The 13,086-nt window shown below is 43.2% G+C and overlaps 1 protein-coding gene across 2 annotated transcripts; it reads left to right on the forward strand.

The window, feature by feature from the left end:
- The first annotated feature begins 3,641 nt into the window (after positions 1–3,641).
- LOC124864067 (SAGA-associated factor 29) lies at positions 3,642–10,147 on the forward strand. 2 transcript variants are annotated; one of them, XM_047358683.1, is made up of 10 exons: positions 3,642–3,749; positions 5,513–5,585; positions 5,663–5,738; positions 6,488–6,560; positions 6,649–6,713; positions 6,793–6,922; positions 7,742–7,888; positions 7,973–8,008; positions 8,312–8,474; positions 9,770–10,147. In XM_047358683.1, the coding sequence occupies exons 2-10, from the start codon at positions 5,520–5,522 to the stop codon at positions 9,884–9,886; spliced, it is 873 nt and encodes a 290-aa protein (XP_047214639.1). In that variant the 5' UTR covers positions 3,642–3,749; positions 5,513–5,519; the 3' UTR covers positions 9,887–10,147. The 2 variants fall into 2 exon arrangements, with proteins under 2 accessions (XP_047214639.1, XP_047214638.1); XM_047358682.1 differs by lacking the exon at positions 3,642–3,749 and adding an exon at positions 3,946–3,995.
- Positions 10,148–13,086: the final 2,939 nt, after the last annotated feature.

Genomic DNA, 13,086 nt, shown 5'->3' on the forward strand with positions numbered 1-13,086 from the left:
CATCCATCATCCATCCATCAACCATCCATCCACCCATCAACCATCCATCCACCCATCCATCCATCCATCAACCATCAACCATCCATCCATCAATCCATCAACCATCCATCCATCCATCCATCCATCCATCAACCATCCATCCATCCATCCATCATCCATCCATCAACCATCCATCCATCCATCAACCATCCATCCATCCATCAACCATCAACCATCCATCTATCAATCCATCAACCATCCATCCATCCATCCATCATCCATCCATCAACCATCCATCCACCCATCAACCATCCATCCATCCATCAACCATCAACCATCCATCCATCAATCCATCAACCATCCATCCATCCATCAACCATCCATCCATCCATCAACCATCCATCCATCCATCAACCATCAACCATCCATCCATCAATCCATCAACCATCCATCCATCAATCCATCAACCATCCATCCATCCATCAACCATCCATCCATCCATCAACCATGAACCATCCATCCATCAATCCATCAACCATCCATCCATCCATCAACCATCAACCATCCATCCATCAATCCATCAACCATCCATCCATCCATCAACCATCAACCATCCATCCATCAACCATCAACCATCCATCCGTCAACCATCAACCATCCATCCATCAACCATCAACCATCCATCCATCAATCCATCAACCATCCATCCATCCATCAACCATCAACCATCCATCCATCAACCATCAACCATCCATCCATCAATCCATCAACCATCCATCCATCCATCAACCATCAACCATCCATCCATCAATCCATCAACCATCCATCCATCCATCCATCCATCAACCATCCATCCATCCATCCATCCATCATCCATCCATCAACCATCCATCCACCCATCAACCATCCATCCATCAACCATCCATCCATCCATCAACCATCCATCAACCATCCATCCATCAACCATCCATCCATCCATCCATCCATCAACCATCCATCCATCCATCCATCATCCATCCATCAACCATCCATCCATCCATCAACCAACCATCCATCAACCATCCATCCATCCATCAACCATCCATCAACCATCCATCCATCAACCATCCATCCATCCATCATCCATCAACCATCCATCAACCATCCATCTATCAACCATCAATCAACCATCCATCAACCATCCATCCATCAACCATCCATCAACCATCCATCCATCCATCAAACATCCATCAACCATCCATCTATCAACCATCCATCAACCATCCATCCATCCATCAACCATCCATCCATCAACCATCCATCAACCATCCATCCATCCATCAACCATCCATCAACCATCCATCTATCAACCATCCATCAACCATCCATCCATTCATCAACCATCCATCCATTCATCAACCATTCATCAACCATCCATCCATCAACCATCCATCCATCCATCAACCATCCATCAACCATCCATCCATCCATCAACCATCCATCAACCATCCATCCATCCATCAACCATTCATCAACCATTCATCCATGCATCCAGCAATGTCTTTAATTCTGAGCTTTTATTGATTTATGCAGCTTTCTTTTTCCAGGATGTAACAATTATACATACAGGCTCAAATATATACATACGCCCCCCGCTAAAAGTCACGGTTGAAAATGAATCATAACTCAAAGCAAACCAGCATTAAGATCCAGGAACAGCCTTACCAAAACCAGAAGAAGAAAACATGTGAGAGAGGCTGCAGAGGGGCCTTCAGCAACATTAAAGCAATCACCTGTATGGTTACTTTGTCTGGTCTGTAGGGCAGCAGATCCTAAATGTTTTAGTCCATGCACGGCAGCCAGAACCTAGCCCTGAGAACTTGTGGGGTCACGTGAAGAGCCTGTCCAGACGTTCTCACTGTCTGACAGATTTGGATTGTTGTTTGAGTGTCATGATCTGCCTGTTAGGGTTTGCATTTGAGTTCCCTGCCTGTTTTCTCAACTACCCCAGTTTATTCTTGTGTTTAGATTGCCTTCTTGGGTTCCTGTGTTAAGATGTTTTAGTTTACAGGTCCTTCTCAAAATATTAGCATATTGTGATAAAGTTCATTATTTTCCATAATGTCATGATGAAAATTTAACATTCATATATTTTAGATTCATTGCACACTAACTGAAATATTTCAGGTCTTTTATTGTCTTAATACGGATGATTTTGGCATACAGCTCATGAAAACCCAAAATTCCTATCTCACAAAATTAGCATATAATTAAAAGGGTCTCTAAACGAGCTATGAACCTAATCATCTGAATCAACGAGTTAACTCTAAACACCTGCAAAAGATTCCTGAGGCCTTTAAAACTCCCAGCCTGGTTTATCACTCAAAACCCCAATCATGGGTAAGACTGCCGACCTGACTGCTGTCCAGAAGGCCACTATTGACACCCTCAAGCAAGAGGGTAAGACACAGAAAGACATTTCTGAACGAATAGGTTGTTCCCAGAGTGCTGTATCAAGGCACCTCAGTGCCAAAATGCCAGAAGTCCAGTGTCAAGTACCCACAGTCAGTGATGGTCTGGGGTGCCGTGTCAGCTGCTGGTGTTGGTCCACTGTGTTTTATCAAGGGCAGGGTCAATGCAGCTAGCTATCAGGAGATTTTGGAGCACTTCATGCTTCCATCTGCTGAAAAGCTTTATGGAGATGAAGATTTCATTTTTCAGCACGACCTGGCACCTGCTCACAGTGCCAAAACCACTGGTAAATGGTTTACTGACCATGGTATCACTGTGCTCAATAGGCCTGCCAACTCTCCTGACCTGAACCCCATAGAGAATCTGTGGGATATTGTGAAGAGAACGTTGAGAGACTCAAGACCCAACACTCTGGATGAGCTAAAGGCCGCTATCGAAGCATCCTGGGCCTCCATAAGACCTCAGCAGTGCCACAGGCTGATTGCCTCCATGCCACGCCGCACTGAAGCAGTCATTTCTGCAAAAGGATTCCCGACCAAGTATTGAGTGCATAACTGTACATGATTATTTGAAGGTTGACGTTTTTTGTGTTAAAAACACTTTTCTTTTATTGGTCGGATGAAATATGCTAATTTTGTGAGATAGGAATTTTGGGTTTTCATGAGCTGTATGCCAAAATCATCCGTATTAAGACAAAAAAAGACCTGAAATATTTCAGTTAGTGTGCAATGAATCTAAAATATATGAATGTTAAATTTTCATCATTACATTATGGAAAATAATGAACTTTATCACAATATGCTAATATTTTGAGAAGGACCTGTATGTGAAGGTGATTTCCTCTTCTGAAACAATCTATTGAAGACAAATCCAACAACAATGATGGGTAGACCCCAGCAATTTAAATACAAAGGCTTAATACAGGAATATATGATCACTGTGGGGAAGGTGGAACAATACAAGCTGTTTAATGAAATGTCAGAAATATGAGCAAGAAAGATTTCCGAGGAGAGATTTTGAAAAGATTAAAGAAAAGTTTAAATTTACCATCTTACCATAAAATGTTTAGGCAAATAGACGCGTTGCAACGAAACTAAGGCAGCAAACAATACAGATTCTAATACGATTTTTAAAAAACTACATTATTCAATAGAATTTAATGATAGTTTACATAGTAATACATGACGAAACACACTCCATACCAGTTGGTGGCGGTAATGCGCACCTTCATTTTTGCCAATAAACATTTGAAAAAGAAGAAGAAGAAGCGAAGTTGATGCTAATTTTGTGGCTCGTAAACACAGAAGTGACCCTGTTTGGTGAGCCTTTTTCTTAGCTTGCATCAAATAAACTGCAGATATATTTGTGTTATTATATTTTCACATTGAAATGATGTTTATTTAGAATCAGCGCAGGCGGGATTATTCAGGAGCCGCTAACCGCATCAACGGTTCTACGCTTTAAGTTTTCAACATTTACGACCTTTATTCGGCCTCTAAGTCCAGGACTGAGAGTAGAGTGGAGGCTTGGATGGATGTTGGGTCTGTGGCAGGAGACTCTAGAAGGTTAGCTGAGATGATGCAGTGGAGGAAGGTGGACAGATTGTGTGTTCAGAAGACCAGGTGGAAAGGCAGCAAGTCTAGGAGCTTAGGAGCAGGAGTCAAGCTGTTCCATCATGGTGGAGGAGAAGAGAAACGATGTAGGAGTTATCTTGAAGGAAGAGATTATCAGGAAGGTTCTGGAGGAGAGAACAGTGGTAGGATGTGTGCTAGAGCGAGGTCGATGAGGTGATGCAGAATATCTCCAGAGATGAGAGAGTGGTGGTTGGTGCAGATCTCAATGGACATGTTGGAGCAGGAGGCAGAGATGGTGAGGAAGTGATGGCAGGGTTGGTGTCCGGAACAGGAATCCAGAAGGACAGTTGGTGGTAGACATCTCAAAGAGGATGCAAGAGGCTGTAGTGAATACTTTCTTCTAGAAGAGACAGGAACACAGGACATGGCCTACAGGAGCAGAGGTAGGAGCACACAGGTGGATTTCATCTTGTGTAGAAGATGTCATCTGCTGGTAGTGGAAGGTGAGAGTGTTGCCAGACAGCACAGGATGGTGGTGTGTAGAATGACTGATGAGGAAGATGAAGAAGAGCAGAGGACAAAATGGTGGACGCTGGTAAAGGAAGAAGGTTCTGTGGTTTTCAAGGAGGAATTAGACAGGTTCTGGCCAGGAGGACCTTCCAGATGACTGGAGGTTTCATCTCCAGACTAAAATATGAAATTACTGTTTTCTTCAAACGTTTCTGTTTTTATCCTGAGAAAAAAACGAATAAATATTTTTATTAATGACTATTTCTATATGTATGCTCATAGTGACATCATTAATATTTGACCACCTAGTGTACAAAAGTATCTAGAAGTACTTTTACCTCAGTAGACTGGATGTTCTGGCTGTCTTCCTGTTGGAGAACTTTCTGGCTCCAGCTTCTCTAAGCATCATTTAGCTTCATTGTATCGTTTGGCGTCATTTCCAGTTCTGACCCGCTGATTCTCATCTGGACCAATTCTAGTTTTACTGCCTATAGTAATATAATGGAAGCAATGTGTTCTTTAATCCAGGCAGCGTTGTGTTCCTCTGTCCCTGAGCTTCACGTGGTTTTTGTTCAAATTAGAAAGAAGGTCCATGCTGTTTATGGACCAAAAACTGGTGAAAGTTCTTAGTTTTCATGCATTAAATGAATGACATCAGCTGTTCTAGTATTGGACCTGCTGAACACCAAACAGATGAGACCAGAGGAAGGTGTCAGATACTAGTGCTTAATCTGGTCCAGTGGTCCAGAAGAGCTGTTTGGTTCTGTCAGGATTTGAAGGAATCTGTCTCCACTGTAGAACAACCCAGGCCTGGTTGGACCAGAGCAAGCTGTTCTGTTTCCCATCTGATGTTAAGTTGGTATAAAAATGAATCCCTAATCTGTCTTCCACTCATTAATGTCAGAATGGTGACCTTTGACCTGCGTTGATTTTTACTCTGAACTGTGAGCAAAGATCTGCAAGATTATTGAAATCTTGGTATTTCTCTGTGATCCCAGAAGAAACATGTCGGCTGATACAAAGATCGCAGAGCTGCTCACTGAGCTCCATCAGCTCATCAAACAGACACAGGTGAGTTTAGTCAGCCAGGATCCTGCTCACCTGTCAGGTGTTTGGAGAACGAATGAACTCCATGTTTCCTGTTTCAGGAGGAGAGGTCACGCAGCGAACACAACCTGCTCAACATCCAGAAAACACACGAGAGGATGCAGACAGAGAACAAGAGTCAGTCATACGTTTAACACACTTTTTACGTTTTTAACTCCACGGAACATAAAGTCAATTTGATCTGGGGATAAAGATGGAGACCATTAGGAAATAAATGAATGAATAAATAAATAAAAGGTGTTTCATTCATTCATTTCCTGTCAGTCCCTGATTTCTTTTCTGTTTTGTCTCGACTGTCAATCAACCAGAGTTGAGGTCTGTCCATTGCCAAATTTCAGGCGACACACATTCCAACTGAAGTTTTTCCCTCCCCCTAATTTTCCTATCCCTTCCCCAAACACGCCTTTGGAATGTGGTTTTCCATTATCATGGAGAAGATGTGGTCCTGAAGGAAGCAGATGTTGCTCTGCTGGACCTTTCGGCATCACAGAGGAGGAAATGATCCAAGCCCATATCATGATAAAACCTCCTACCTCACAGAGCCTGGCTGCAGGCTGGATGCTCCTTTTCCAACAAACATCTGGAGAACGTTCAGGATGTTCTGCTTTGTAGAGGGAGACACGTGTGGTTCTGTGAGGAACTTTGGTTTTTAATAACTTCAATAATTTTGATCCTCCTGATCTTTTGACATTCCTCCATCCTGCTGATTCCAAGTCATAAAGTTTCCTGGTCCCAACTTTTCTTGGAAAGTGTTGCCGCCTGAAAGGAGGGAAAATGAATTCTGTGGACCTGTGAGGTTCTGTGAGTTTTCATGCGAACAACAGGTGGAAACATCTCGTCAGTGTTTGTTCTTCTGTCTCCTTCAGCGTCTCCATATTACCGCACCAAACTGAGGGGCCTGTACACCACAGCTAAAGCAGACGCAGAGGCCGAATGCAGGTGATCTCATGTTCTTCTGTGAACACCTGATGATCTCCTGGATCCTTCCTGCTTTATTTCCTGTTTTCCTCTGTTTCCCTGCCTTTAGCATCCTGCGTCATGCTCTGGATAAAATAGCAGAAATCAAGTCTCTGCTGGAGGAGAGGAGGATCGGTAGGTTTGGAGGAATTCATCTCATTTTAAATTTCACGTCATTTTGTGTCTTTGCCTCAAGTGAAGTTTTGCTCTTCAGCTGCTAAGATGGCGGGAGTTTACAGCGACAGCGACCCTCCCAGGAAGACGATGAGACGCGGCGTCCTGATGACGCTGCTGCAGCAGTCGGCCATGACGCTCCCGCTTTGGATCGGCAAACCTGGAGAGAGGTACCTCCTCCAACACTTCATGATGGATCCTGGTACCTTCAGACTCTTGATCCAGCCCATAGTTCAGTTTTGTTCCTGCTGTGATCCAGATGTTCCTGTCATGTTTTAAAGAACTTCTGATGAAAAGGTTCCGTATTGAGTCCAGAACCCGATCATTTAGAACCTGATCATCTTATTCTATTATAAATTATATTTTTGTTGATTTCTATATATGAATATTTTCTCTGTTGCTGCTTCTTCTGAACTTGTGGAAATCCTCTCAGTCATTCTTCAGAAGAACTTCTAGACCCGATTCTTCTCTGATGATGACCACTTCCTGTAACTCTCAGCTTTTTTTCTCCAGATGTTCCAAAACAGTCTTCTGCTGCTGTCCATCCTTGTTCTCCCTGCAGACCTTCAGTCTGTCCTTCATGCTTTTCTTGGACAGAAGAAGCTTCTTTGTTCCCCTTGTTGTTTGCCTGCTGTGCTCTGAGATGCACCCTCCCTGCTTTTGGATTCAAGCTCTGCACTGGTGGCCCACTCAGGAGAAGCTGGTCATGAAGCTCTCAGCTTGGAGTTCTTGATGCTCCAGAAATCTGCTCCTCCTGGTGTAATGTTCTCAGCAGCAGTTTCCTGCTGAGGCTGTTTGGATGTAGTGATGATGCTGCAGCTTCTCTTTAGAGGGAACCTTTGCTAACAGAAGGAGACAAAGATCTCAGAACATCTGATCTGATGGAGTGATTTCATCTGGACTCTCCCCAGCTTCATCTGTTCTGTTTTTGTTGATGTTTGAGATCCTTCCTGCCTCTTTGTGGCTAAAATGTCTGCATTCTCTGGCAGCCCTCCTCCTCTGTGTGGAGCAATCTCGGCCAGCAGCGACTACGTGGCCAAGCAGGGCGACAAGGTGGCGGCGAGGGTGAAGGCCGTTGACGGAGACGAGCAGTGGATCCTGGCCGAGGTGGTCAGCTACAACCACTCCACCAACAAGTGAGGCCGAGGCTCGGTTCAGACAGAGAGGATGAAGATCCTTTAAACATCTGAGGTCCTGATGTTTCTGTTCTCTCTCTGCAGATATGAAGTAGACGACATCGATGAAGAAGGCAAGGAGTGAGTAGATGTTCTCTCTGACAAACTTTGTTCAGTTTCTGAAACTGTTGTAGCTGAGGAGCTGCTGGCGGGTTTTTGTGGTTCTGAAAACGGGACTAGAAGAATCTGGTTTTGTTTCGGTTAACAAACATCTTCTTTTAGAAAAAAACTCTCACAGGTTAGAAAGGAACGGAACCCAGAATGTGTTCCCAACTGGACCAGAAACTTAAAACCTGAAACAGTGGAGAAGCTCAGAGGAGCTGCTGCAGGCAGGAATGATCCAATCTGAGTGCAGACTCTGATTCTGGTTCCGGTTTCTATTAGGAGACACACTCTGAGCCGGCGGAGAATAATCCCTCTGCCTCAGTGGAAAGCCAACCCAGAGACGGACCCTGAGGCCCTGTTCAGTAAGGACCAGCTGGTTCTGGCCCTCTACCCACAGACCACCTGCTTCTACCGGGCCCTGATCCACACACCACCACACAGGGTGAGGTTCTCTGCTCGACTCCTAGAGTTTTATGTTGAAACCAAAGCTCCTGACTCCATATTTAAAAGGTTCTGTCCGGTTATGGGATATTTGTGGTAGTAAATGAAAGCTCCAGAACCCTGCAGAACTATTTCTGCTTCGTTTTTGTCATTGTGTTAAACATCAAACTCCACAGGGTCACTGGGATTTCTGTGACAGAACCAAGACAAAGTAGTCTATAACTGTAAAAATCTGAAAAGTGTGGCGTGCCATTTTTCAGCCTCCCTTTACTTTGACCTAAACATTAACTGGGAGAACGTGCAGACCAGACCAGGATTCAAACCCAGGACCTTCTGTCTGCCAGGCAGCAGTTCTACCAACAGCACCACTCTGAAGCCCATTCTGTGATTTTAATTTAAAATAATTAAAACATTTGTGGACTGTAACTAATTTCAGTTTTACAGTTTTGTGAAGCGTGGCATAAAGTTCAGAGGTCAGTGGTTTAGGTCGAAGCATCCTCATGTGTTACAATGGCCTAGTCAAAGTCCAGACTGAGCTTGAGCTGTTTTACAAAGAAGAGGTCAGTCTGTAGATGTTCAAAGCTGCAGTCAGAAGTTTCTGCAGATTATTGACTGAAGGGCTGAAAATGATCACATGCTGCACTTTTCAGGTTCTTATTAGTAAAAACGTTGAAGATCATAAATTATTCTCCATCCAGGTCAGAGGTCACAGATCTGCTCTGCTTTGTGCAGCTATAAATAAGCCTGCCTTTGTGTCGGTCTGTCACATAAAGTTCCAATAAAATACAAGAACGTTTGAGGTTGGAATGGGAATACTTCTTTAAGACGCTCTGGACCAGGGGGGCTCAAGTCCAGTCCTGGACATTTGTTGACCTGCAGATTTTTGGATGCATCTCTTCTCCAACACACCTGAATTCCTTTATCAGCATTCAGTCCTTCAGCTCTGCGGAGGCCTGGTACCAATCCATTCATCTGGTTCCGGTGTGTTGGAGCAGGGACGCATCGAAAAGCTGCAGGACGGTAGCTCCCCGGGACTGGACCTGGGTTCTGTGGAACTACAGAGGATGGGAGGTTCTAACTGCTACCCAACAGCAGCAGCTCAGTCGAGCCGTTTCCATGGCAACCAGCTTCCTGGTTTCACGTGAGATGAAAGTGTTTTTTGTGCTTTGACCCACTGAGCTCAGTTCTGATGATTCCAGGAGTCAAGGATGTGACAGAGAACCTTCTGTTCTTCTCCCGGTTCTGACTCTGAGTGGGAGTCTGATCCAACTGACCTCGGTGTGTGTGTGTTTGCAGCCTCAGGACGATTACTCGGTGCTGTTTGAGGACACATCGTACGCTGACGGCTACTCTCCTCCACTCAACGTGGCCCAGCGGTACGTGGTGGCCTGCAAGGAGAACAAGAAGAAGTGAGGAACGGCTGGAGACCGACTGAAGCCTTCATCTGCTGGATCAACCCATTTCTCTCTGCTCTGGTTGTTTCTGTGAGCATGTTGATTGATAAACTGAGTCCACTGGTCTAAGAATGTTCTGGTCAAACCTGAAACATTTTCATGGAGGATCGCCTGCTGGTCACAGGAGGAACTGCAGGAATGAGATCTTCATTGACGGCCCAAACTGTTTTATTTCCAGGTAGATTGTTGTTTTGTGGCATAAAGTTTCCTGATGAAACTGTTCATGTGTTTTCCTTTTAAAACAAACAGTAAAATAAAGGATGCATCAGCATGAGAGCAGAGGACGCTTTTAAGGAAGTAGGAAATCAAAAGCAAACTTTGCTTTTATGCGTTTCTAGGTTTCCATGGAAACAGTGATTTACACCACAGGATTTCTAGCAGGACATAAATTTACCTGGCATCTCCAGAAATTACAAAAACAGCTGAATGTTTCCTTAATTCAGTTCAAAAACTGAAACTTATGAAGAGTTTTAAAGGTTCTGAAGCAAAGCTCAAGAGTTCTGGTGAGATTCACCGAGTTTGGACTGCAGCTGGAGTTAGAACCCCAAGCTCCACCACACAGACGTATCGAGGACATGAAATAGAACTGTTGGTCCCAGTCCTGAAGCAATTCAATTCAGTTTATTTATATAACTTCAATTCACAACACACGTCGTCTCAAGGTTCTTCACAAAGTCAGGTTCATACATTCCAATTAATCGTAACCATTGAACAGTGCAGTCAGATTCAGTTATTTATTCAAATTGGATAAAAAGTTTTTCTATCTAAGGAAACCCAGCAGATTACATCCAGTCAGTGACTTGCAGCATTCACTCCTCCTGGATGAACATGTAGAGACAGTGGACAGTCACTGGCGTTGACTTTGCAGCAATCCCTCATACTGAGCATGCATGTAGCGACAGTGGAGAGGAAAAACTCCCTTTTAACAGGAAGAAACCTCCAGCAGAACCAGAACCAGGCTCAGTGTGAGCGGCCATCTGCCACGACCGACTGGAGGTTTGAGAGAACAGAGCAGAGACACAAAGAGAACAAAGAAGCACTGATCCAGGAGTACTTTCTATGGGAAGGAAAAGTAAATGTTAATGGATGTAGCTCCTTTAGTCGTTTCATCTAGAAAGAAAGAACAGATAAACTCTGAGCCAGTTTTCAAGGTTAGAGTCTGAAAGAGAGAACATAGAGTTAGTCACAGTAGAAGCTCAGTCAGTAGCCATGTCTAGGAGAGAGAAAGGGTTAAACACTGAAAGACAGGGTCATGTGGATCATTGGTAGAAGGTGAGCATTAAGTTGTTGCCCGCAGAAGCTTGGACGATGCCCCTCTCCAGAAAGGTGTCACTGGTAGACACAGAGTCAGGCCAGGTGTAGCTTCTAGAAAGAGAAAAGAGAGATCAAAGTTAAAAACTGAAATAACAGCAAACAATGCAAAACTGGAGAGTAGTGTGAGAATGTAGCGAAGAGGGTGAAAGTGGTCATTATGTCCTCCAGCAGCCTAAGCCTATAGCAGCATAACTACAGAGATAGCTCAGGATAAACTAAGCCACTCTAACTATAAGCTTTATCAAAAAGGAAAGTTTTAAGCCTAGCCTTAAAAGTAGACAGGGTGTCTGCCTCACGGACTAAAACTGGGAGCTGGTTCCACAGGAGAGGAGCCTGATAACTAAAGGATCTGCCTCCCATTCTACTTCTAGAGACTCTAGGAACCACCAGTAAACCTGCAGTCTGAGAACAAAGTGCTCTGTTAGGAACATATGGACCAATCAGATCTCTGATGTATGATGGAGCTAGATCATTAAGGGCTTTATATGTGAGGAGGAGAATTTTAAATTCTATTCTGGATTTAACAGGGAGCCAATGAAGGGAAGCTAAAATAGGAGAAATATGATCTCTCTTTTTAATTTTCATCAGAACTCTTGCTGCAGCATTTTGAATCAGCTGAAGGCTTTTAACTGCATTTTGTGGACATCCTGATAGTAAAGAATTACAATAGTCCAGCCTTGAAGTAACAAATGCATGGACTAGTTTTTCAGTGTCACTCCTGGACAGGATATTTCTAATTTTGGCAATGTTCTGGAGATGAAAGAAGGAAATCCTAGAAACCTGTTTAATATGGGATTTAAATGACATGTCCTAGTCAAAGATAACACCAAGGTTTTTTACTTTATTATCAGAGGTCAATTTAATACCATCCAGGTTAAGTGATTGACTAAGCAGTTTCTTTTTTAAAGACTCCGGTCCAAAGACGACAACTTCTGTCTTGTCTGAATTTAGAAGCAGAAAATTTAAAGTCATCCAAGTTTTTATATCTTCAAGACATGCTTGTAGTCTATTTAACTGGTTGGGCTCATCAGGATTTATGGATAAGTAAAGCTGAGTATCATCAGCGTAACAGTGAAAATGTATCCTATGCTGCCTGATAATTTGACCTATTGGAGGCATATATATAGTAAAGAGAATTGGCCCAAGTACTGAACCCTGTGGTACTCCACAATTAACCCTGGAGTTTAAAGATGATTTATCATTTACATGAACAAACTGGAATCTGTCAGACAGATAAGATTTAAACCAGCCTAGCGCTGTTCCCCTGATCCCTACAACATATTCCAGCCTTTTTAAGAGAATATTATGATCGACTGGATCAAATGCAGCACTGAGATCTAACAGAACCAGAACAGACACAAGTCCATTATCTGAGGCCATAAGAATATCATTAGTGACTTTCAGCAGAGCTGTTTCAGTGCTATGATGAGCTCTGAAACCTGACTGAAACTCTTCAAACAGGTCATTGCTGTATAAATGTTCACACATTTGATTAGCAACTATTTTCTCAAGAATTTTAGATAAGAATGGAAGATTGGATATAGGTCTGTAATTTATTAAATCATCTCGATCAAGTGAAGGTTTCTTAAGTAAAGGTTTAATTACAGCTAACTTAAAAGCCTGTGGTTCTGATCCATTTACTAAAGATAGATTAATCATATCTAAAATGGGGCTGGTAATCAGAGGGAACACTTCCTTAAATAATTTGGTTGGGATTGGGTCTAACATACAAGTTGAAGGTTTAGATGAAGCTAATATTTCTGGTAACTCAGGAAGCTCCACAGGATCAGAACAGTCCAAACACAAATCAGGTTCTACAGTTATTTCCAATGTTGTCTCACTAGA

The sequence above is a fragment of the Girardinichthys multiradiatus genome, chromosome Y, assembly GCF_021462225.1.
Source record: "Girardinichthys multiradiatus isolate DD_20200921_A chromosome Y, DD_fGirMul_XY1, whole genome shotgun sequence".
NCBI classification, from domain to species: domain Eukaryota; kingdom Metazoa; phylum Chordata; class Actinopteri; order Cyprinodontiformes; family Goodeidae; genus Girardinichthys; species Girardinichthys multiradiatus.

Excerpts from the sequence above, each read along its gene's own strand:
- LOC124864067 (XM_047358682.1), top strand. The coding sequence starts at position 3,961 with ATGGATGTTGGGTCTGTGGCAGGAGACTCTAGAAG. Across the intron at positions 3,996-5,512 it reads GTGGCAGGAGACTCTAGAAG|AAGAAACATGTCGGCTGATA; the intron begins GTTAGCTGAGAT and ends CTGTGATCCCAG. Across the intron at positions 7,889-7,972 it reads TACAACCACTCCACCAACAA|ATATGAAGTAGACGACATCG; the intron begins GTGAGGCCGAGG and ends CTCTCTCTGCAG.